Source organism: Centropristis striata, chromosome 13 (assembly GCF_030273125.1).
Source record: "Centropristis striata isolate RG_2023a ecotype Rhode Island chromosome 13, C.striata_1.0, whole genome shotgun sequence".
NCBI lineage: Eukaryota > Metazoa > Chordata > Actinopteri > Perciformes > Serranidae > Centropristis > Centropristis striata.
In genome coordinates this window covers 9,458,950-9,485,129 of record NC_081529.1, presented here as the reverse complement: position 1 = coordinate 9,485,129, position 26,180 = coordinate 9,458,950, and the positions used below count along the sequence as shown (strand labels likewise).

General features: G+C 38.7%; 1 protein-coding gene across 2 annotated transcripts in view; it reads left to right on the top strand.

Annotated features, from left to right (window-relative positions):
* The first annotated feature begins 1,080 nt into the window (after positions 1–1,080).
* The window catches only part of smarca4a (SWI/SNF related, matrix associated, actin dependent regulator of chromatin, subfamily a, member 4a), a 31,882-nt gene continuing 6,782 nt past the window's right edge, over positions 1,081–26,180 (top strand). Inside the window, exons 1-27 of one of the 2 annotated variants that reach the window (XM_059347701.1) lie at positions 1,081–1,415; positions 6,496–6,759; positions 7,956–8,088; positions 9,326–9,784; positions 9,971–10,069; positions 10,147–10,402; positions 10,500–10,626; positions 10,747–10,920; positions 11,148–11,321; positions 11,484–11,651; positions 11,741–11,791; positions 12,802–12,932; positions 13,492–13,555; positions 13,643–13,755; positions 14,765–14,912; positions 15,025–15,188; positions 16,227–16,293; positions 16,397–16,507; positions 17,100–17,342; positions 19,309–19,422; positions 19,586–19,693; positions 20,980–21,066; positions 21,167–21,213; positions 21,815–21,981; positions 22,076–22,239; positions 23,054–23,281; positions 24,613–24,690. In XM_059347701.1, the coding sequence (XP_059203684.1) occupies positions 6,538–6,759; positions 7,956–8,088; positions 9,326–9,784; positions 9,971–10,069; positions 10,147–10,402; positions 10,500–10,626; positions 10,747–10,920; positions 11,148–11,321; positions 11,484–11,651; positions 11,741–11,791; positions 12,802–12,932; positions 13,492–13,555; positions 13,643–13,755; positions 14,765–14,912; positions 15,025–15,188; positions 16,227–16,293; positions 16,397–16,507; positions 17,100–17,342; positions 19,309–19,422; positions 19,586–19,693; positions 20,980–21,066; positions 21,167–21,213; positions 21,815–21,981; positions 22,076–22,239; positions 23,054–23,281; positions 24,613–24,690 (3,897 nt within the window). In that variant the 5' untranslated portion in view covers positions 1,081–1,415; positions 6,496–6,537. Of the gene's footprint in view, positions 1,416–6,495; positions 6,760–7,955; positions 8,089–9,325; positions 9,785–9,970; positions 10,070–10,146; positions 10,403–10,499; positions 10,627–10,746; positions 10,921–11,147; positions 11,322–11,483; positions 11,652–11,740; positions 11,792–12,801; positions 12,933–13,491; positions 13,556–13,642; positions 13,756–14,764; positions 14,913–15,024; positions 15,189–16,226; positions 16,294–16,396; positions 16,508–17,099; positions 17,343–19,308; positions 19,423–19,585; positions 19,694–20,979; positions 21,067–21,166; positions 21,214–21,814; positions 21,982–22,075; positions 22,240–23,053; positions 23,321–24,612; positions 24,691–26,180 lie in introns of both variants that reach the window. The other variant, XM_059347700.1, reaches the window with a different exon arrangement.

Here is a 26,180-nt window from a genome sequence, read left to right as displayed (position 1 = left end):
ATAAATTAATAGTATGACCTACTTTTTAGGTAGCTGTAGGTTTATCAGTAAATAGCCCATTTTAGAGGAGAAATTACCTCTTGGTTTTGAATAATCTGAATAAAGTATGCATAAGCTAGTTTATGTATTGGTATTTTTAATATATCAATATTTTTTAATAATTCTTCCCATTCCTCCCTTCACATGTAAGGGGAAAAAAAGGAAAAACAACCACAATTAGCATATGCTTCAAATATCTTTTGTGTATAAAATAGCCTTATTTGTGTTTTAAATGTTTTAAAACAATATTTGATGTTGGTCAAAGGTGTGAATATTAAATGTTTGCAAAAGCAAAGTCCCTTTCATTGTGACTTTGTTTGTATATTGGATTGAATGGGTAAATATGAATTATTGTTTCACTGTCCTCTTGCATTGAATTTAATATTATAGTCTTGTCCTGAATATACTCTGTATCAATCATTAATTAGTGCAGATATATAAAGGAAAATGTAAAAAAAAAAAAAAAAAAAACCCTGTTATTTTCATCACCATAGGTTTCTATGATAATTTCTACATTTTTCATTAAAATCTGTTTATTGAAGTAATTTCAATATATCTAAGGTGCAATACTGAATGGTCATTACAAAAACATGTGGTAGAGATGAGCACAACAATTAGCACCAATGTGTCCAGATAGACATGAATAATTAATAATAATAATAATAATATAGCACCTTTATATACATATACACACATACATATACACACACATACCACACAAGTTAGAAAGACCAACATTACATTGGGTAATTGGGTAATATAACTTAAAAAGAACAAAAAAACCCAGCAACGACAATATATCAAACAAAATGGTAATTTCTACATTTTTATTGGGTTTTGAAAAGTACACAAAAACAACTGTGTAATGTTGAGGAAATGCATCTCTCAACAGTAACTGAAAAAACATCAGATTAATTAATAATGAAAAGGAGTAGCAGCCCTGGTAGTGAAGTAAAGCACAATCACACCGGCTGAACAGTATTTAAATACCGAGAACCTCATGTTCTGTTCTCACCACTGCGGCATTAGCACGTCGCGGCCTATTTAAAATATATTTCTTGCACCTATTGTAGTATTTTCACATGGAAATAAAAGCGCTCTTGACTGATCTGTCTCTCCCACAGCACCCATCCCCCACGGCGGCCTCTGGCTCTTTCATTCCTGCCTGTTAACGCAGCCCTCGCTGGGCAGACGGTGGATGGGGGCGCTGCAGAGCCGACAGGCCGGTCCCTGCGATACAATCTACCGAGAGAGAGAGAGAGAGGGGGGTGGAGGAAAAAAACCGACTGGGTAGGTCGCTCTTTGTTTCTGGCTAGGAGGAAAACCAAGAGACGTTGCAACCGGTGAGGACTCAAACATCAGCGATCACCACTCGTGTAAGTCAAATATAATTTAGTTTTCACTTCAAGGGAGTTTTATCTGTGTTTTGCACTGGTTTTTCAGAGAATCCATGTGGTTTTATACGGTGTTTTTTGTGGATAAAGCGATGAGACCGACATGACTGTGGCGCTGCTGTGGCGCGGCAGCGTCAATGAATGAAAAGTGTTTTAGTAAAAGTGGTGAGAGCGGAGCACCGAGCCAAGGGTACGGGAGGCGCGATGGATCAATCAGCCCGGCGATGAGGATGCTCTAACCTTTCACATGTCGCCGCATCTCGACAAACATCTCCAAAAACAACACATTTTTCTGCCCGATTGGCCTGGGAGAGCATGGCCGGCTAGGCTAGCCCGACTAGCTCGCTAGCATGCTAGGCAGCTTATGTTGTGGCATCAATACAGGCTTTAACCGAGCTAGCAGGCTAGCCGGAGTCGGCTCTTTGTCGCTTTACCGTCTGTTTAGTGTTCGTTTACGGTCGAACCGGCTGTTTAGTGAATACCAGAAAACACGTGTCACGTTGTGTGAAACAGGAGATTTAAATGATGGGTTATTGTTTGTGACCAGACACAATGTAACGTTAACTATTAAATCCGGCTAGGCCCGGCTAACGTTAGGAGAGCTACCTATGCTAATAATAGCTAACCTACTGTAACTTGTTTGTACCTTGTAGCAACAAAGTTCCTACTTTTAAAAACTGTTCACCAGATGAGTTTTAGTCGTCTCCTGTGTGTGTTTGTGTATGAGCAGTATCTTCTTCATTAGAGCCTCGTGTGCATGTTTTCTTTTCCATAGTTGTGACCCATAAAGTGACAGTTTATTTGACCCACTGTGTGTTTGATGCTTATAGTTTCATCACTTTAGTGCCTGACTTGTTGCTAACAAGTCTGATATGTTGGGAATGATCTTGTTCCACTCAGCAATTGACCATCTGTCAGAGCTTGAATTAACAAAGGTTCACGATTGGATATGTTTGAAAGCACAAGCACATTCAAACACTTTCCTGTTATTAATTGTGGTTTCGAGGTTTTGTTTTGGCTCACACAACAACAGAGCAGCATGTTGTGTATGGTTTGCCCTTCACAAAGCACCAAACAAAATATTTAAAAAACAATAGTTGCACCACTTTGCTTAAATACTTAATTAACATACACAATGATCCACACAGAGCTGCTTTCTTCTTTCTTTCCAAGGTTATAATAGTTTTGGATTTTTCATTAGTTTTAGATTTAATTTCGTTGTGAATTTTTCAATTTTAGTTAGTTTTTAGAGTGAGTTTGCTAGTTTGAATTAGTTTTTATTTTTTGAAAAGGTTTAGTTTTAGTTTAGTTTTTATTAGTTTTAGTGTTCATTTTAGTTTTTTTGTAATGGGGTGTTTGTTGGGTGCCAGATTCAAAGAGGTCATAATACATGTTGCCTTTATTTCCTTTTGCTTATCCATATTAGCCCCAATAAGGTTACTATCTCTTATAGTTCCAGGTGTTTTAAATTTTGGTTGGCGTGTAGACATCCCAGTCCCAGTAAACATATTTACCATGTGTTCCTGCAGGTTCACTCACAGAATCCTCTTTCTAATAGAAACACTGGATCATGTATGAAAAGTTGACAAAGATGAAACGACATTAAGGACTAAGGACATTTTCACTATAATTTTAGTTAGTTTTGTAACCACATAATACAGTTAGTCAGTTAGGTATCATTTTTTTAAAAACTCTTGTTTTTATTTTTATTTCAGTTAACAAAAATGTTTTTTCAATTCTAGTTTTGGTTATTTCGTTAGTTATCGTTAACTATAATAACCTTGCTGAGCACACCAACAACTTTTTTTCTTCAATTTCTTGTTCGTTTTAATGCCTGGTACAACTAAAGGTAAAAAAAAAAATTGAACAAATATAATAACTATCAAAAATGGCTCATAAGAGTTTAATGTAAGAGCTGATATATAGACATTTAGATACGTTTTTATCAAGAAAACCATGTTAAATGTCTAGATATCAGCTCTTAAATGAAACTCTTATGAGCTATTTTGTTGTTATCATTATATTTGTCCAAACAAATGTACCTTTAGTCATACCAGGCATTAAAATGAACAAGAAATTGAAGAAAAGGGTGGTCTAATCATTTTTTCCATGTCTGTATATGTGGTTAGCCGACTGGACCTCAGCAAGTCAGGTCCAGGTCCATCATTGTCCCGTGAAATAGGCATGTGTAAACTGTTCCCTTTTTAATAACTAGAAGGGCACTTGGAGAACGCAGATCTTTGCCAAGGCCCTGCCATATCTTCTAATGATAACGATGGTGAAAAATATTTTTTGTACATGTTAAAAGGACAGATTTTAATTTTAATGTGAACTTGAGTGCTGTTTGGCTCCGCTGCACTTTTAACAGACTCGTTAATGTTTAATCTATGTTTAAATATTTTTCTCAAACTTCATTTTGATTGTTTATTTGTGTACAGATGTTTATTTTTATTCATGTTTTTTTTTATCACATTTAAGTATAGGTAACTCTTCTTTTTGGAAATTTTGTTACAAAAATTATCCTAACTTCAATCCTCATGGTGGTTTCCCCATAATCTGCATGTTTGCATCTAAAATGATGATCAGCTCTTTCATTATATCTGCAAGAAAATTTAAAAAATTTTCTTTTTTCTTTTTTTTTGTATTAAAAAACTACTTAATTTATGCGGCTCGCAGCTAAGTAATAAGTCCAAATGACAATTTATTGTCTTCCAATGGCAGCATATTGTGATGGAATCAAAGGCCTATGTTGAGATATCGTGAAACATAAGTATGTCATCTAAACTGATAATAAAAAGGATCAACTGACTCAAATCTGTCAGAAAATCTGATTAGAAACATTTTGAGGGAATGTCATTTGATAATTGCTGTTTTGTTTTGACATCACATTTTACATTGCCACTAAGTTGTATTCATTTAAGACGCTGTATAGCTAGAAACATCTATTTTTCCCCGCTTTATAATTTCAATTGAAACTGTTATTTTCAGGCCTTTATTAGGTAACAAATGCTCCTTGTTTTCATTTGCCAAGTTTTTAATTCACACAGTAGGACACAAAAATAGGCTTGGTTTGGTCTTAGAGACATGTTACTCTGACAAGATAATTAAGATATAAGTTATGACTTTATTTATCCTGCAGTGGGGACATTTAGTTGTCACAGCTGCTCAAGATACAGACACATAGATATAAAAGACAGAACAAGAATATAAAAAATAAGACATATACATACATTCCATACACATTATATACAGACATTTCTGCTATTGGCATTTATTAGGGCTGGGCGATATGGACCAAAAGTCATATTCAAATATGAATATCGTTATATCCCGATATTTTTACCGCAAAGTGAGAGCAAATGTTCAGTCAAAGTCAAAGCCTAATATGACATGTCACAAGTAGTTTTATTGAAACCGTTTATTTAAATGAACATAAATACTGTATTACAACAGGAGTACCTTTAAAAAAAAAAAAAAATCAAAGCTCCATAAAGTGCACATTTAAATAAAAAGTATCTTAAATAAAAATAGCCTATGAAATAAAATAGGCCAATCTTTTTCTGAAATAAATATATTTATATGAGAAAAGAATAAGGATCATTACAAAATAACTAAATATGACAAACCATAGTAAGGGCAGCATTTATATATAAAGAAAGAGAGAAAAAAATTGAACTATATCAACATTTGCAATATGGTCTAATTCCATATCACATTTAAAAATATATCGATATATTTTTCATATCGATATATCGCCCAGCCTTAGCATTTATTATTTATATATTTTTTGTGTTTGTTTTCCTGAAAGTACTTTGCATTTTACAGATATTGCACGTTGGAGAAAATATATTTTAGCATGTTAAATAGGTTAAATATGCAGAGATACACGGCTCCAGATAAAAACTAAAGGGGCCCTTGGGAAGTGCAGACCTCCACCAAGGCCATGCCTGATCTCACAATGTTAAAGAAAGTGAAAAATAATTTGCAGGTTCACATGTAAAATTAGATCCATGAATCTATTGCCCAAAGGCATGCTAGGAGGGTTCCCAACACCTACTTCACGTATCTGTATTCACATGATGAGCCAATAGTATGAATGATGGTCATAGTTTCTGGTCTCTGCTCCTTTTGCTGTAATTTCAAAATAAGAGCACAGTGTACGAGATAACATCCAGGATTTAAAAATCAGTCCAAGAAAAAAAATCATACTAGCTGGATGAGAGTAACAGGATTTAGTTACCTTGACAACATGGGTCTAAAGTGACCCGACTAAGTTTTTATATTCTATATCTTTGCAATAAATTCATTTCATCATTCAGTATTGCAGGTTTTCCTCAAATAACTTGTTTTTGATCATCATACATCCTAATTTTTTGTTGACATTTCTTACTTTTTGAATAAAACCACTTTTTTTTTTTTAATCGCTACGCTTCTAAGCACAAGGTCATTTTTGACGCATGTTGTGCATTAGAAGTTGTTTATATGTTGTCAGCCAATTATTCACCAATTTTAAACCTGACAAAGAAGACACAAACATTAACTATCCTATTTTGTTAAACTGGTATTTTTTCCAATGGAAATTATTATTTGGTGGCTCTAATAAGTCTCAAATGTTAAAATATGTGATTTTCCAATGTAATCTGGTGGTTCTAACAACTCTTTTAAAGTTAAACCTTAAAAATAAGACTAACATAGTTACACATATACTCAAATTGTTAATTCAGTGTATCACCTTTTGTATCACTACGCTTCTAATGCACAAGGTCATTTTTGACCCATGTGTGTAAACTTGATGTAATAATACAAAAACTATTTTTTCTTTATAAAGTATGAAAGAAAAAAAGGATATAACGATCTGTCGTAATAAAATAAAAAAAGATATTCAAACACACAGCCAGCATGAAATAACATGGGGAATTAATGCAGGTCATTTTGACCCATGTTGTGCATTAGAAGGTGTTTATATGTTGGGCATCAAAGGGTTAAAGAACAGGGCCCTGCTCTGAGATGGATATTCTGGACATTACCTTAATTCCCGTTGTCTTCTCTCTTCACTTCACAGGGGTACTTTCTGCTGGCACACATTCCCAGTCTCCCCTGAGAGATGTCCACTCCTGACCCCCCGATGGGAGGGACACCTCGGCCTGGACCCTCCCCAGGCCCAGGGCCATCTCCGGGAGGCATGATGGGCCCGAGCCCTGGTCCCTCTCCAGGCTCAGCCCACAGCATGATGGGGCCCAGCCCAGGACCTCCTGGATCTGGACACCCCCATCCTCCACAGGGACCCTCAGGATATCCTCAGGACAACATGCACCAGATGCACAAAGTACAGCAACATTTTCCCCCTAAATTCTTTTCATTCTTGGCAGGAAAAAAAAGTATATTCAGAAACTTTTTTTTGTCATCTTTTGGTCAAACTTTTTGTGATTACGCAGTACAGAATAACTTTTCACCTATGTTCCTTTTTTTGAGTTTAAATGTTTAACATTACAGTATACAAACTTATTGTGTTTTTGCACAAAACAAAGCAAATTTTTCGCTTGGCAAAATTGCATACAAAGTCAATGTGTAGATACAGGACGTAATTTTGTTGCTCAGTGTGAATGACACAAATCCCCCAAAAATGTATTGAGAAAATGTATCGAGAGTCTCAATCTAAAATCCATTCATCAACAAGCATTTTAAAAGTCGTTTGCAGTATGAATTCAACATCAAGATATAGTTATTAAGCATCCTTTTATCTGTTTATTGTAAGTAAATCACAGCAAAATCTATTTATTTGGGGTTTGTAGCGCTGTTGCCTAAATCATCTAGATGTAGTTCTCCGTGCTTTATGTCTCCAGATGATGTTATGAACCCAGACATGATGGCGTTTGGTTTTCAGACATATCTGGGACGTTCATAACCAGCACGATGCAACAATAGTGGTTGTTTTGGCCATGGTTGATGACAGAAAGATATGTGGCGGTGTTGTTTACATACAGCATCTTCTGTGAATAACTAACTACAGATGTGATCCTGTGGTCACTTTATGTTTGACTGAATTCATTTTTTTATAATAATGTGAAATATATGCTCCAACCTCACATTGAAATGTATTTAACCCTGCTCTTAAGTTGTGGATCAAATTGACCCATTTCAAAGTTTAAAAATCTATTTAAAAAAAAGTTAAAAGAATCTTTTCAAAAAAAATGGGAAAAAATCAATGTCATGTAAAACCATTGTATTCGATATGTAGGTCTTTCCAATGTGCATTAAAAAAAGTTTTAACATGCAATTTTTTATGAAAACAAGTGAATTATCCTCATTGAACCATGATCTGTGAGAGGTAAAGAACACCATTGCACTAAATATTGATTGAAGTCATTAGTAATGGAGTTAATAATGAAATATAAACAATGTTTATTTTGATTTTTTAATTTCTAACACTTTTGGATAATTTAACATGCCTCAGGTTGCTGTTCTTAAGAAAACAAACATAACAGGAGGGCTAATGTATGATTATTATCTGTTTTTAATCAGCCAATGGAAGCCATGCATGAGAAGGGAATGCCCGATGACCCCCGCTACAGCCAGATGAAGGGTATGGGGATGAGACCAGGGGGGCACGCTGGGATGGGACCCCCTCCAAGCCCAATGGACCAACATTCCCAAGGTAATAACGCACAATATTGGGCTCAATGTAGCCCGTGTTGTTAGTTCTAAAGTGCATATGCATGCCTCAAGAAGGTTGTCAGTTTGAATCCTCAAATAAGATGCATGGTCAACACACAGCGGGTAAAGACAGATTAGAATTTAGGGTCTCCTTTTCATCCCTGAAAAGCTCCACGCAAGAAGAACAGATAACTCGGTCATGCAGACATACAGTGTGTGTGTGTGTCTGTGTGTCTGTGTCTCTGTGTCTCTGTGTCTCTGTACCCATCCAGCCGGTTTCTCTTCTTGTGCTGCTGCTCATTTGGCAGCGCGAGCAGACAGCAGTAGTTAGGGGCGGGGCGGGGCTGAGGGGCTTCCCCTTTCAGACAACAACAAAGGCAGCTGCATCTACAAAACCACACAGTCAGTAAGCAGAAGAGGACAGGACGAGAGAGGCACAAGGAGAAACACCAATATGACACGATAGGGAGAGAGTGCTTGTTGAGAATGTTTGTTCAGAAGTCGTGTATTTTTTTTACCTGCAGCCTAAACTAAAGAGAATAAACATGGTACTTGGTTTATAGTCAATATTCTAATTGACCCTACTCTTGGGTAAGTGTTAACATTTCTTCTTCCACTCAGTGTTTTTTAACCTTCAAACCCCAAACTTCAAAACACCTCCTCCACCTGTTTATTACTGTTTTTTCGTGTGTTTTTTTTAATTTTTCTCACTGTGGCCTTGTATTTCACTGCAATATACAAGTCTTGTTCTTCTATGGAAGAAGTGGGAACAACCCAAAAATGTATTTTGAGCAGTATAACACAATTACAACACTTAAATTAAAAAACTGGAATAAAATGGAATCTATACTCAAATATTGGGAAAAAAACGTTGCTATGCTTCGCAAGTATTGAACTATCTGTTCCAAGACGGAAAGATCACATTTCAAGCATAATGCCTGTTTTTACGGTTTCTTTTTAGGATAAATGGTGTATTTTGAAGTATAAGTTTTATTCAGAGCCAAATTAATACTATTTGATATTTTAGTGTTAAATATGTTCTCTACAGTACATTATATTTACGAGCTCCTGCGTTTCTTCCTCTTTATTGTACCTTAACGTAAGTACCATAACGGGCTCAAGAGACGCTGTGTATTTTAGCTGGCCGCTCATACTTCGATGTTTCTTGCTAATCTTACATACATTCAGGCATGTGTGCCATTAGCATACCCATCGTGCATCTGTTCTGTCTTCCCCAGGCTACCCCTCTCCATTGGGAGGCTCAGAGCACGCACCAAGCCCTGTCCCAGCAAACGGTCCTCCCTCTGGCCCCATGATGCCCGGAGGTCCCTCTGGCCCCGGTGCTGGCCCTATGGAGGGCAGTGGGGACCCTAACCAGGCAATGGCTCAGCCTAACCGTGGGGGTCCACAGGGTCCAGGGGGACCCGGTGGTGCAGTAGGTGGACCGGGTGGTGCAGGCGGACCCGCTCCTTTCAACCAGAACCAGTTGCACCAGCTCAGGGCTCAGATTATGGCCTACAAGATGCTGGCACGCAGTCAGCCGCTACCGGAGCACCTGCAGATGGCTGTGCAGGGGAAGAGGCCCATGCCAGGGATGCAGCAGCAGCCAATGCCCAACATGCCACCCACTACAGGGCCTGGAGGTGGGCCTGGAGCTGTTCCAGGACCAGCTCAGGCCAATTACAACAGACCACATGGTGAGTGAAGTTAAACCTATTTAGTGTATTTTGCAATGAAGCTTTCATCAAAATGATATCTCAACATATTGGTAGAATATCACAGAAAGAAAGAATATTTTCTAGCTTAGCAGAGACATCTAGTGGCTGACCATGAATGTATTATTCGTCTTACTTATGAACTGAAAAATCTAATTCTTGTTTTAGGTATGGTAGGTCCTAATATGGCGCCTCCTGGACCTGCAGGAGTTCCTCAAGGTATGCAAGGCCCGCCCACCAACGGACCCCCTAAATCATGGCCTGAAGGTAAACTTATAGTCTATTCAGCACTTTGTATGTTAATATGCACATGCAGCAAAACTGACCTGTTGTGATTCGTGCAGGACCAATGGTGAATGCTGCTGCCCCATCCAACCCTCCTCAGAAGCTGATTCCACCCCAGCCCACTGGCAGACCCTCTCCCGCTCCTCCCTCCGTTCCCCCTGCCGCCTCCCCAGTAATGCCCCCTCAGACGCAGTCCCCAGGACAGCCCGCCCAGCCGCCTCCCATGATGCTTCACCAGAAACAGAACCGCATAACGCCCATCCAGAAGCCCCGCGGGCTGGACCCAGTGGAGATCCTCCAGGAGAGGGAGTACAGGTCAGACGGCACAGAAAAAAAACAAAAAAAAAAAACGTTCTTGGTATTATCAAGGTCCTTTTTTAAACCATCTTTTGTTTAAATGTGTTTTCTTCAGGCTCCAGGCTCGTATTGCTCACCGTATCCAGGAGCTGGAGAACCTGCCCGGCTCTTTAGCTGGTGACCTGCGCACCAAGGCCACCATCGAGCTCAAGGCCCTGAGGCTGCTCAACTTCCAGAGACAGGTAGCCACGGAGTTACCTGCAAGAAATGTTAACAACCGTGGCACATATTGTGCTACTTTAATCCGTTTTCCCCGGTGGAGTAGACGCAGTATTTAAAATGTCCTCTTCTTGTGCCGACAGCTGCGTCAGGAGGTGGTGGTTTGCATGCGCCGTGACACTGCTTTGGAAACTGCCCTCAACGCTAAAGCTTACAAACGCAGCAAACGGCAGTCTCTACGTGAAGCCCGCATCACTGAGAAGCTGGAGAAGCAGCAGAAGATTGAACAGGAGCGTAAACGTCGCCAGAAACACCAGGTACACCTGGGAAAGACTTGTTTCCCTGATTCTATCTCATGAAATGTCCTATTTTTGGTGCATTTGTATATTTAGTTATGACTTGCCTTAGTTAGTCTCAAAAAAGAGAAAAAAATCGAGCAAAAACTGAAAACGCGAGGATAAAGAGGAGCTGATGAAGAGCTAATGTTCACATTAGTAATAGAATCTAACAACAGTGGTGTGTTTGTGTGTCCTTCTGTCGACAGGAATACCTCAATAGCATCCTGCAGCATGCCAAGGACTTCAAGGAGTACCACCGCTCCATCACAGCGAAGATCCAGAAGGCCACCAAAGCTGTCGCTACCTATCACGCCAACACTGAGCGCGAGCAGAAGAAAGAGAACGAGCGCATTGAGAAGGAGAGAATGCGAAGGCTGATGGTGAGACTCAGATCTATGAAGGAGACAGCAGAATACAAGTTTTTATGTGATAGAAACTTGTATTCTGTGGTGGGAGGATGGTTTCTGAAATACACGGGTGTAGTTTTTTTTTCCGTTTGAGTCCAACTCAAGTATCGAGCATCTCTGTGACTCTTCCCCCAGGCTGAAGATGAAGAAGGCTACCGTAAACTCATCGACCAAAAGAAAGACAAGCGCCTGGCGTACCTGCTGCAGCAGACAGACGAGTACGTGGCCAACCTCACCGAGCTGGTGCGCGCCCATAAAGCCGTGCAAGCGCTCAAAGAGAAGAAAAAGAAGAAGAAAAAGAAGGTAAATGCTTAAAACTGTCCCGTTTTGTGCATCTCTGTGTACGTTTTGAATTGCATTTCTACATATACTTATTTATTTTCTGATTTCAGAAGCCTGAGAATGTGGAGGGTGGAGCTCCTACTCTTGGACCTGATGGAGAGGTGAGCTGCGGTGGAATTATTATTAGTGGAATGATCTGATCTTCAAGAAGCTTCAGGGCCTTTTATTTGCTGCTGTCACATTTTACTCACTGTGGCCTTGTGTATTCACTGCTCCTCTATGGAAACAACACATTTATGGCTAGAAGTAGGGAGAACTCAGAAATGGATTTTGTGTTGTATAAAGTCACCGGTAATTTGAAAAAGTGAATATAATTTCTGCTTTTACAGTTTCTGGTAGGCCTGTCAACAAATATTTTACATTGTAACATGTTCTAATTATTCACTATATTCATTCAGTAGCAGCGGCTACTCTTATTTCAAAAGAAGAGCACATGGATGTGTCAAGTCAAAGTTTATTTATAGAGCACATTTAAAAGCAAACTCAGTTGACCAAAGCGACAATGACAACAACAATAAACAACAATAAAAAACTAAATTTAAAAGCAGAGCTAGAGTTAAAAAGGAAATAAAAGAGTAAAAAGTTTCTGTATAGAAACCAAAGTGTAAAAGAGCACATGGTTTTACTGGGGGTGATGTGCCAGGCTTGCAATTTCCTTCTATTTTCAGATGATTTAGCTACATCATATCAACATTTAGCTTCATAAATCATACACAAATATAATGATAAATAGGAAATAAAAGAATAAAAAGTAAAACAGTGTTAACAGTCCACCACAGAATTTTCAAGAAGACAGTCAAAATGAGATGCCTTAAATAAAACACAGAAGACCCTTATTCTCCTTTACAGTAATTCATTCAAAATATGCAATGATTAAGATGGAATAATGGCATTAACCCTTAATTACCCCCGCTGCTGAAAAAAATCCTAGAGGAAACACTGGTTTAAAAAAATTCAAGTAATATTCGTTTTTTGAAAAATCCAATGTTGAATAAAGCACCACAACGGCGGTCTGGTTCAGCAGGTTAATAATCTTAATGTGTAGTTTGTTGACATGGTCATGTTTTTTTCCAGCATTCATTTTATTTCCTCCTCTCCTCTCCTCTCCCAGCCTTTAGATGAGACCAGTCAAATGAGTGATCTCCCAGTGAAGGTCATCCACGTGGACAGTGGGAAGATCCTGACTGGGATGGATGCACCGAAGGCCGGCCAGCTGGAGACCTGGCTGGAAATGAACCCAGGGTCAGTGTCAAGTCGAGATTTACTGTCTGTAGAATTCAGCTTTAAATTCATCGGCCCTCATTAACCAAACGAGCGTACTTCAGAAAGTGAGCGTAAAGTGTGCGTAAGATCATTTCTACGCAAGCCGGCATTTATCAGCGCTGCCCACACTCCTCTAACTGGGATAGAATTCTTAGTAAATGTAAAGAGGTGAATAATATATCTCCACCATAATAATAGCAATATTCGGATATTATATAGATTATTAGGCTTTATATATCACGATGTATAAATGAATTACTCATATATATATATATATATATATATATATATATATATATATATATATATATAAATATATATATATATATATATAAATATATACACACACACACACACACATACATACACACACTCAGATCTGCGCTGGTTTGATAAATGAGGGCCATCGTGTCTTACATGTATTAACATCAAACCCTTGTTTCAGATAATTGTGTGTCCTCTGGGATAAGAAAAGTCTAAGCTGAATCGCTGTTGATGTTTTCTAACCTTGTTAAAAAAACACTTTGTTCCTCTTCAGATACGAAGTAGCGCCACGTTCAGATAGTGAAGAAAGCGGTTCAGAAGAGGAGGAGGACGAGGAGGTACATGACACAGTGATCTCTGCAGCAAAAGGGCCAATTGTAATTTATTTGAACACTTTCTGATCTTCTTGGGGTTTTTTTTGTCAGGACGAGGAAGAGGAGCAACCTCATTCCTCTGCCACTCCAGCAGAGGAGAAGAAGAAGATCCCTGACCCTGACAGTGAAGAAGTATCTGAAGTGGACGTCATGCACATCATTGAGTAAGGAACCACTGAGATTTAAGTGTTATTATGCCCTGCTTTGGTGCCATCTTTGACTCAATAGACATGTTTCCATTAAAGTCCAACTCTCAATTGGATGTCGCTTTGGATAAAAGTGTCTGCTAAATGACATTGTAGAATTTTGAAGTGAAATTTTGAAATGCCGCATTTAAGAAAATGCTAATTGAACACGTTTCATCAACTGGTTTAGAGCAAATAAACAAAGCTGCGTAAACATACTTTAGCCAGAAGATGGCAGTGTAATGTATTGCTGTAGCCTAATCCGCTTGTAAACAGTAGAAGAAGAGATTGGGAAAGAGAAAAAACGAGAACAAAAAATAGGTTGTTAATCATTGGAGGTGTGAATCAGCAGAGGCCCCATGATATGATTTTATCCCGATACTTGAGTCACAATACAATTTTATTGCGATTTTAAGCATTTTGCAATATGGCGAGTATTGAGATACAATATATTGCGATTTAACTGTTTAACTGCATTTTGTGTCCACAACATAAGATTTTTTGTCAAAAAAGAGAACATTCTCAGTCTATTCATCTCACTTCAGTCTTTTTATTTCTCCACAATGAGAGTCAAACCCACAGACTGACCAACAAAGTATTCAGTCAAACTGAACTGAACTGATATCAAACATGTATGGACGACAACAACTGCAGCATTTTATCAAACTTTCCGCAACTTTAAGCTTCACTGCTCATTTTTTTTTTTTAAATGAAACATAAAAAAAGCCGAACTTTGCAGCATTATTTCGACAACTTCTCGACACGACACCTGACAAACATGGTGCCTGTAGATTCCTTAGCTCTTCTAGTTTCATATGATACCAGTATCTCCAGTATATTCCTGAAAATAATGACGGCCGCCAGAATGCTAAATGTCAATACTTGGCGGCCATGAATCAATATTATAATACCACACTAAAATTGCAATACTATGCTGTATGGATTTTTCCCCCCACCTCTAATTTTGTCCCTCCTCTGCTTCCATCAGACACGCCAAGCAGGATGTCGATGATGAGTACGGTAATGCAAGCTTCAACCGAGGCCTGCAGTCCTACTACGCTGTGGCTCACGCTGTCACTGAGAAGGTGGACAAACAGTCCACTCTGCTGGTCAACGGGCAGCTCAAGCAATACCAGGTATACAAGCAAAACATGATATGAATAGGAGAATAATTTTAATTTGTAAAGACCAAATGGATGGTTTAATGAGTCGAGTAAAGTGACACTAACTTTAGCGGTTCCTGCTCAGATCAAAGGCTTGGAGTGGCTGGTGTCGCTGTATAATAACAACTTGAATGGCATCCTGGCTGATGAGATGGGTTTAGGAAAAACCATCCAGACCATCGCACTCATCACTTACCTCATGGAGTACAAGCGCCTCAACGGGCCCTTCCTCATCATCGTACCTCTCTCGTAAGCTTCAACACACCTCCTCTGTTCATAATGGGTTCAACTATGAAAGTTATCTTAAGATAAGACAGGATAAGATATGACTTTATTTAGAAATGTAGTTGTCACAGCAGCTCAAGATGGACACATAGATATAAAAAACAGAATAAGAATATAAAAAATTAAGACGTATACATACATTCTATACACATTCTAGACATACATTTCTGCTATTTCGCTTTAGAATTTCAAATGAAACTGTTCTTTTCAGGCCTTTATTAGTTAACAAAATGCTCCTTGTTTTCATTTGCCAAGTTTTTAATTCACACAGTAGGACACAACAATAGGCTTGGTTTGGTCTTGGGACATGTTACTCTGACAAGATAATTAAGATATAAGTTATGACTTTATTTATCCCGCAGTGGGGACATTTAGTTGTCACAGCAGCTCAAGATACAGACACATGGATATAAAAGACATAATAAGAATATAAAAAATCAGACACATATATACACATTCTATACATACATTTCTGCTATTGGCATTTATTACTGATATATATTTTTTGTGTTTGTTTGTTTTCCTGAAAGTACTTTGCACTTTACAGTTATTGCACATTGCAGAAAATATATTTTAGCTTGTTAAATAAGTTGTTGCATATAGTATGAATATCAGTGAATAAATATATGCAGAGATATACACAGCTCCAGATAAAAACCAAAGGGGCCCTTGGGAAGTGCAATGTTAAAGAAGGTGAAAACTAATTTGCAGGTTCACATGTAAAATTAGATCCATGAATCTATTGCCCAAAGGCATGCTAGGAGGGTTCCCAACACCTACTTCATGTATCTGTATTCACATGATGAGCCAATAGTATGAATGATGGTCATAGTTTCTGGTCTCTGCTCCTTTTGCTGTAATTTCAAAATAAGAGCACAGTGTATTAGATAACATCCAGGATTTAAAAATCAGTCCTTAAACTGCTTTTAAAAAGTCGGAGTCCTTTTGCATTTTTACAGATATTGAAGCTGTGGTTAAAGTTTCTGTTTCTTTTGTTTTTAGAACTCTATCAAACTGGGTCTATGAGTTTGATAAGTGGGCCCCATCTGTCGTCAAAGTCTCCTACAAGGTCAGTGGCTCCCGCTGGGATGTGTTGTCATGACGATAACAGGCCAATCGTGCATTAAGTGACTTGGTGAACATAAACTGAAAGCATTTCTGTTTGTTCTCAGGGGTCTCCAGCTGCTCGTCGCGCATTCGTTCCCATCTTGCGTAGCGGCAAGTTCAACGTGCTCCTCACCACATACGAGTACATCATCAAAGATAAGCAGGTGTTAGCAAAGGTAAGGAAGCAGCCTCACAGCTTTAGATTACATACACAACGAGCTAATTCATGTATCGTTGTGGTTACCTCTCTGAGCTGCTGCACCACGACTCTCCCAAACGCTCTCTCAGGTCAGCTGACCAGCTGCTCCTGATAGTACCAGAGCTGGGCTGAAACTCAGAGGGGAACCAGCCTTTTCCACTGTAGCTCCGAAACTTTGGAATGAATTGCAGCTGCACATCAGACAGGCCTCCTCACTGTCTCATTTTAAGTCTCTTCTTAAAACCCACCTCTTCTCGTTGGCTTTTAACACCACGTAGAGTGTTGATTTTATGTTGATTTTATGATTTTTTGTTTTTATTTGTACACATGCATATTTTATTTTGTGCGGGCAATACATTTTACATTTTATTTAGTTTGATCCTATTTTTAATTCATTTTATCTTATTGCATTTTACTGTTCTATTGTTTACTACATCTATTTATTGTGTGTGCAGCACTTTGGAAACCTTGTGTTTGCTAAAATTGTGCTTTATAACTAAAGTGGATTGGATTGGATCAGTTTCTCAGGCTTTTGTGTCTCTTTCTAACTTCCGTTTCTCCTCTCAAAGCTTCGTTGGAAGTACATGATTGTGGACGAAGGCCATCGTATGAAGAACCACCACTGTAAGCTGACCCAGGTCCTCAACACTCACTACTTGGCCCCGCGCCGTCTCCTGCTCACAGGCACCCCGCTGCAGAACAAGCTGCCTGAGCTCTGGGCCCTGCTCAACTTCCTCCTGCCCACCATCTTCAAGAGCTGCACCACATTCGAACAGTGGTTCAACGCTCCCTTCGCCATGACGGGAGAGAAGGTGGGTTACTGGGCTGCTTGGCTGTTTTTAACCCTTTGATGCACAACATATTGACACCCCTTCTAATCCACAACATGGGTCAAAAATGACCCGCATTCATTTCCCATGTTATTTAATGCTGCTGTGAGTTTCTGTGCTCTATCTTTTGATATCAACTTATTTTATGATTGAATATTCCAAGCATCCTTTAAATATCAGATATATAAGATCATTATTTCCATTTTGCTTCGCATACTTTATGAAGAAAAAAAGTTTTTGTATTATTACACATTTTGTTAGGGTAACGTTAGAACAATTGAAAAAAGACACACAAGAAGACACACTCACAAAGAGACATTTTTCCCACTAAATTATATTATAAATGCATGCAGGTCATTTTTGACCCATGTGTGTAAACTTGAAGTAGAAGTACAAAAGCTGTGCTTGTTCAAAAAGTGGGAAAGGAAAAAAAAAAAAGTGGGAAAGGAATAATAAATGATGAAATATATTTATTTCAAAGATATATCATAGAAACACTCAGCCATACATTAAAATAGCATTAAAAATGGATACGGCTCATTTTTGACCCATGTTGTGCATTAGAAGAGTAGTGACACAAAAAGGGATTTTATTCAAAAATGAATAAAGGAAAACATAAAATTAGGATGTATGATGATCAACAACAAACTAATTGATGAAAACCTGGAATGCTGAATGATGAAAATAATTTATTGCAACAATATAGAACATAAAAACTCTGCCGGGTCACTTTAGACCCATGTTGTGCATCAAAGGGTTAACGTGGTTGTAGTGGTGAGGTAACACCAGTGGTGGAAAAAGTATTCAGATCCTTTACTTCAGTAAAAGTACTAATACCACACTGTGAAATGACTCCACTACAAGTAAAAGTCCTGCAAGTACAAAAATATCAGCATCAAAATGTACTTAAAGTATCAAAAGTAAAAGTACTTGTTATGCAGAATCAACCGACTCAGATTGTTTTATATATTCTAAATATATTACTGGATTATTTGTATTGAGGCTTTTATGTAAGCAGCATTTTACACCTCTGAAGTCACTGATCACACCGGCGTTATCAAATTACATGACTTTTTCATGATGTCACAGTATAAAGAGGAAGCCCTGCCGTCAACTTCTGGTTAAAATACTGGTTTGAAACTCCATGTTGTTTGATGATGATAGGCTTAGTAAAACCGGAGATAAGGTCTAATATATTTAGTATAAAAATATAGAACTAGATGTTATCCTCATTTTACCTCTTACATGTTGTATTTACCACCTTTGTTCACATTTGCAACATTTAAAATTCTTCATTGAGCATGATTGTGCTTTGAAAGTTTAAAAAAAAAACCCATCATTTTCAAAATCAGATCTTTTTGTGTTTTTATGCAGTTTAAAATGCTGATCCAGTAAGTCAAAGTGAAAAAATAATTATCAGGTCATATAGGTGAGGTTGTGCTGAAAAAAAGGATACCAACATGGCATCATAAACATTTTTAAGTTGTATATACAGGCAGGATGAAAAGGATTCAAAAGTGGACAGAATACCCCAAGACTCCAAAGGGTTAATTTCCTCAAGTTAGGGCTCATTTCAACTACTTAATATAATGTTATGAGATTTACTTTAAAAAACAACAGCATCTTATCACTTTAAATGTATCATGATTTTCATGTCAACAGTAACTAAATGTAGTGGAGTAAAAAGTACAATATTTGCCTCAAAATGTAGTGGAGTAGAAGTATAAAGTTGCATTAAATGGAAATACTCAAGTAAAATTTTGAGATACTTGTACTTTACTTGAGTACAGTACTTGAGTAAATATACTTATTTCCATTCCACCACTGGGTAAAACACAATAGATATGTTAACATAGCAGGTTGTAGCTTTGAGTAGACCTCAAAATATAACAATGAGCTGCAGGAAAATGTTTTTTAACACATCTTCCTATTTCTCTTTCTCCCAAAGGTTGACCTAAATGAAGAAGAGACCATCCTGATCATTCGACGTTTACACAAAGTGCTCAGGCCTTTCCTGCTGCGCCGACTCAAGAAAGAAGTGGAGGCTCAGCTGCCTGAGAAGGTCGGCTCCTTTTGCTTTACATTACATTCTACATTATGTCATTCCTGCATGAATGTTTATGCTGTATATCAATAGTTTCCAACATCTTGGAATATTTTTTTAAATCAATTAATCAATATAGCTTGGCGTCATTCTTAAGTTTTTCTCTATTGTTGGTTCACAGGTGGAGTATGTGATCAAGTGCGACATGTCGGCTCTCCAGAGGGTTTTGTACAGACACATGCAGGCCAAGGGCGTGCTGCTGACAGATGGCTCAGAAAAAGACAAGAAGGTAAGCAGAACACAACGTCTCTGAATTTTATTGGTGAAACCTTGTTTAAAGCATCTGATTTAACTGGTTATCAAACAGTCCAATTTAATGCTGATGCCTTTAAATAACCTTTATACACAAACAAGACCATAAGCGAGAATATCAATGTTTAATGCTTTAATGCTTTATTTTTGGATAGGGACAGTGCACATTAATGAACATCGAAAACATCTCTGTAAACATGCCGGATTATAGCAAAGCTGCTAGTCAGCATCTGTAGTCCCTAAATATAAAAAGAAATAAAAATATAAAAGACGGCAAGTAAATAGGTAAAATACAAATAGAGGAGACAACACACACACACACACACACACACACACACACACAGACAGGATATAACAATGCAATAAAAAGTAATGTTCAAGTCGTCTCAAGTCGCACTTTTGATGTGATTTGAGCCATTGTTTTTTATTGACTATTTCTTTATAGGCAATCTTAAGTCAAGTGATTTTATTTATAGAGCCCAAAATCACAAATCACAGATTTGCCTCAAAGGGCTTTACAGACTGTACATGGTACGACATCCTCTGTCCTTAGACCCTCACATCGGCCAGGAAAAACTCCTCAAAAAACCCTTTTAACAGGGGAAAAAGAAGGAGAAACCTCAGGGAGAGACAGAGGAGGGATCCATCTCCAGGACGGACAGACGTCAATAGATGTCGTTGTACAGATCAACAGAGTAGAATAGAGTAGATAGAGGATGAAGGGGGAGAAGGAGGGAGGATAGAGTCCACTGACAGTTTTAAGAGAGAACTTAAATCATATCTCTTTAGGCAGGCTTTCCCCCGATGTTGATGTTTCCCGGGCATCTGTGAAGTTACCTGTTGTTGTACTACTGTGTGTTTTTCTGTTAACTCTATATTTTACTGCATTTTATCCCTGATGTAAAGTACTTTGTGATTGTATCTATGAAAAGTGCTCTATAAATAAATTTTACTTACCAGAGAGGGGGGTTTAGGAGGGAGAGAGACAGAGAGGAGCAGGAGTTGTGGGAGGGGCACATCTTAATGCCTGTCACGGTGCCATCAGCACCGTTTCTAGAAAAAAAAGTCAGATGAAATCATGCAGGTTCTCCAGAATCTCCTTTAGCTCAGAATACAGGTTTTTTGTCCACAGGTGCTGCCAAACTCGGCACAAAATGAAAGTTCCGTGTAGCTCCTATGAAGTATAATGCAATTGATGTTATTTCAAAGCTTAAACATAATTGAAAACTACATAACAAAATGTCCCCTTCTTACATTTCCTAGGGTAAAGGTGGTACGAAGACCCTGATGAACACTATCATGCAACTGAGAAAGATTTGCAACCACCCCTACATGTTCCAGCACATCGAGGTAACAGACAAAAGCTCAACTTTAATCTGACCATAACTTCACATTCTTCTTTCATATGCATCCAATAGACCCAACGTGACTGTGTGTTTTGCCTTCGCAGGAGTCTTTCTCTGAACATCTTGGCTATTCTGGTGGAATCGTCAGTGGGTACGTTTAGTTTAGTTTATTTTAGATTATTATTAAGATCCCCTTTAGCTGCAGCAAAGCCACAGCTATTCTTCCTGGGGTCCAACAGTATCAAATATACAGTTGAAAACATAAACATTATAAAAAAAATTAAAAACAAAACAAACAAAAAAAATGATTCACATATGAATCCATTTTACACACATTTTCTACATATCATATATGTATACATCATTACAAAATCTACTAACACATTATACATATGTTTGTTTATTGTTTATTGGATCCCCATTAGTTGTCACCATGGTGACAACTATTCTTCCTGGGGTCCCTAAAAAGCAAGACACATAACAGTAACATTCATATGCATCATGCATACACAGTACAAGTATATACATACATAGTATACACCTACACATACATACTCCCACATATACACAGACACATTCAGAGATCAGTTCATTAAGAGCTGTCTCTGTACAAGTTTAAAAAAAAAAAAAAAAGAATGTTGTATATACATTAGTTCTACAGCATATCCGTAAAGCTTGAACCAAGCATCTTTGTACTACATGGCGTGTGTCTTGTGCGTTGCTCATTCTTCCTCTGCTCTCGACCCGTCCAGCCCTGACCTGTACCGCTCCTCTGGGAAATTTGAGCTGCTGGATCGCATCCTGCCCAAGCTCAGGGCCACCAACCACAAAGTGCTGCTCTTCTGTCAAATGACATCACTCATGACCATCATGGAGGACTACTTTGCCTACCGTAACTTCAAGTACCTGCGTCTGGACGGTGAGTGGCCTCTGACAGAGTGTTTGTGGGTGTTGCGCTGCCGTCTGACCGTACAGAACAGCTGAGATTCACTGTTACCCCTCCACTCCTATAGGAACCACCAAGGCAGAGGACCGTGGCATGCTGCTAAAGACATTCAACGACCCGGCCTCTGAGTACTTTGTGTTCCTGCTCAGCACCAGGGCCGGAGGCCTCGGCCTCAACCTGCAGTCTGCTGACACAGTCATCATCTTCGACAGCGACTGGAACCCACATCAGGTACTCAAATGCAAATCTATGCTAGAAGTAGGGAGAACATCTCTTTTGTGTAGTATAACACACTTGTTCTGCCATTAATTATTTAAAAGGAGAAGAAAAAGTTTAATTGATTTGATAATTGATTTTACAAATATAAAAAGTGTATATATATATATATATATATATATATAATTTTTTTTTTTTTAAGTGTTACCAGTATTGTTAGGAGGACGTGGTGGCTCCACGTGCTTTACATATTGAACTATTTACATTTTTACAACCTCACATGTCCTCTGCTCTCTGCTCTGTGTAAACAGTCTGCGGTTCAGTCCAAATTTCACAGAATTTTTGTCACGCGACGGTTGGTCTCTGCTGAGTCATTCATGACTTTTGAGTTTCACTGAGGAACTCAGAATTTAATGTTTTTCACAGGATCACACTAGTGCAAATGGTTACTTTTTGGCAATAATTTAAATAATGCAGGTATGGAGATTGATAAAATATCACTATTTTTCTTTTCCAAGCTTGAAATATCAGTATCTTAAGCTTAGATAACATATTTTTTCCTGACTGAAGCTTTTGTCACAAATGATTTGTTCATGGATGATCGAAAATGTGAAAATCTGATTTAAAATTTCTGTTTTTATATTTTCTGGCTATGATAAATGGTGTAATTTTAGTGTTTTTTTTTGTTTTCCTTTAAATAAAGTAATGTCTTTCACCACCTCTACCAGTTTAAATGTGATGTGTGAAATAATTTCTGAATTGAAATGTTTTCCTGTTACCACTCACAATCCTTCCCACTAACCCGGTCCACATGTGCGTCCTCCTACAGGACCTGCAGGCCCAGGACCGAGCCCACCGTATCGGTCAGCAGAACGAGGTGCGCGTGCTCCGCCTCTGCACCGTCAACAGCGTGGAGGAGAAGATCCTGGCGGCGGCCAAGTACAAACTCAACGTAGACCAGAAAGTCATCCAGGCCGGCATGTTCGACCAGAAGTCGTCAGGCTGCGAACGTCGGGCCTTCTTACAGGCCATCCTGGAGCACGAGGAACAGGACGAGGTCGGGGCTCGAGGAGGCTGCCGTGCTAGGGGGGCGTGGGTGGGTGTGATCTGAACGTGTCCTTAAACTGCCCACCCACCCACATCTGCCTACGTGCTGCTCCACCTCTCCATTGTCTCCTACTCTTTCTCCTCTTCTCTCTTGACCTTATTTCCCTCTTTTCTCAGGATTTGAGGGCTTTCATCAGTACACACGTCTCTTTTTCCTCCTTTTTATATATTTCTGCTTCTGCACAAACCTGCAATGGTTAATCTGATACTTTAATCTTCACACTAATACAAAAGCTTTTGATTCCTGCTTTTTTTTCTCTGCTGTTTTATCCTGCAAAGTTTGCTTTTTTTGTGGGTATGCACCAATTTATCCGCCGCTATTCGCTTCGCTCACCGCATCCTCCAGTCGGCAAATTCGACGTCGTTCAGTGATTGCAATAGTCGCTATTCATGAGATGTGTCGCATCAGTTTTAAACGGGCTTAATGCTGTGCTTGCTATTTGCATTGGGACCCAGACAACAGTAGCTAGCATGCTGCCGTGCTGCTGCTGCTGCTGCTGCAGTAGTGCCTTTAACTTGCATTCTCTCTAATGGTCAGCAATTTGGATGATTGGTAATTGTCTCTGGTGTAATAACAAGCTGGATGGCTTTCAAACATGAAATGAAACATCTGCTATCGGACAGACTGTTGGCCTACAATTTTGGTGCATCCCTACTTTGTCGCTCTTTTACTTCTTCAACATTCAAACATAGTTGTAGTGATTACTGAAGCTGTAGATTATGCTGAGCTACAGATGGGTGACAGATGAAAGGAAAAACACCTGACAGTGTCTCCGTAACGTGTAACAGCTCCAATGAGCCTTTGCATGGATTCTACAAGTCTTTGGAACTTACCTGTAGTGATAAACGTCATTTCTCAAAGATACTCACTGGTTTGGTTTTTTAAGTGATGGTGTTAACTTGGGTGGAGATCTGGTGACTTTCATACTCATCAAACCATTCATTGGCCCACCTCTTCTGACAGACCTGAGATGATAATGATGATGAAATGATTTATTTTAGGATGAAGGTGATCACTCAGAATATGACTAAGCCTGAAAAAAAAATCATTCAAAAGAGGTTTTTCAATCCCCATCATTCGATGCATTTATTCAGTTTTTCCTTTAATTAGTCACCCGTCTGTATTAACACTGCTTACTTAAGATCAAAAGTAATATAAATTCAATAACTTTTTTCCCTCTTTTGTGTGTGAGAGTGATTAGCTCAAAGACTTGGCTCTGAGGTGCCACAGGAATCCGACGCGAGTCTCTTGTTACTCACGCCGACTTTTTTTGTCTGCAGGAGGAGGACGAGGTGCCCGATGACGAGACCGTCAACCAGATGATCGCCAGAAGTGAAGAGGAGTTTGAACAGTTCATGGTCAGACCCACTTCCCTTTGAATCATTAAGAACAAAGACATTTGTACACTTTTACAGTTTTCACTACGTTTACAGATCACTCATTGAATCCACTCTCATCTATAACATCTCATCCTGGTTCAACTTCCTCACTACCACCACCAAAACAACTCTCCCGCATAATAAATAAGGCCAGAAAAATAACCAGAACAGCCCAACTCTCCCTCTGACTGAACTGTACAGGCGCTCAGTGGTGAGGACAGACCCCTCCCACCCCCTGCACCACTTCAGCCTGCTGCCATCAGGCAGACCATAGAGAACCACACTGGCCCGGAAAAACATTTACAAGAAAGGATTCATCCCCTCTGCAATTTTTTATTTTTACTTTGTTTTTATTTTACATTCATTTTACCAGGAAGTCCCTTGAGATTTCAGTCTCTTTTTCGAGGGAGACCTGGCCAAGATTGGTTGCCAGTTACAGATTGAAATGACAGTGACAAAACATGGGAACATATGGTAAAAACAGCAGAAAAGAAAAATAGGCAATACATACAGAAAGGTGCTGAATCCACCTCAGGTAGAACAAGTGCACTTTTCAGTAACATGGATCGTTTGAATCGCTTTAAATTTTCCCAAAGATACTAGGTTTGTAAAATCTAACACAGTTTGCAAATTATTCCAAGATCATGGGGCAAAGTAGGAGAAGGCTTGTAGAACCTGATAATGTAACAAATTCCCGATAATGTAATACACTTTTTACCAATAATGTAATAAAGTATAACACCAAGCACCTTTAGATTTCAAGAAGCTGTTGAATGCATTCGTGTGTCATGGATACCTCGTTTGTGAAAAACGGATGAACGGGTCAAAAGTTAATAAACATTCAACTTTGACCTGTTGGTGGCGCTAGAGCTCTTGAGCTAGAGTTGCCTACACAGTATCACCACTTGAACCCAAGTAATGGGTGGTCTGCTGTTAAATTATTACAATATTGGGGAATTATTACATTATCAGGACTTGCTAAATGAAGGCTAACCTGATAATGTAATAACCTCCCATTAATGTTAAACTTTATTACATGATTGGTGAAAAGTGTATTACATTACTGGGAAATGCACTTTATTACATTATCGGGAAGTTATTAGATTATCAGGTTTTATTAAATTTTCAGTGGACTTAAGTGCAGATTTTTATTACATTATCGGGGTTATTACATTATCGGGAAATTATTACATTATCAGGTTCTACAAGGCTGTTGAGCTGTGTCAGGAGGTTACATTAAGTAAGACGGGAGGAGACGTATGGCTTTTTCTGCGTAGTTTTAGTGAGGGCCAGTTGACTGAGCTGTACAGCAAACAGTGGTGAGTATGAGGACTAGAATTAGTGATGAAACATAGAGCACTGTGGTTTACAGTATCTAATAGATGGAGAGTACAAGATGTAGCATGCATATAGAGAACATCCCCATAATCCAGTACACTTAAAAAGGGAGCCTGTACAAGTTTTTTCCT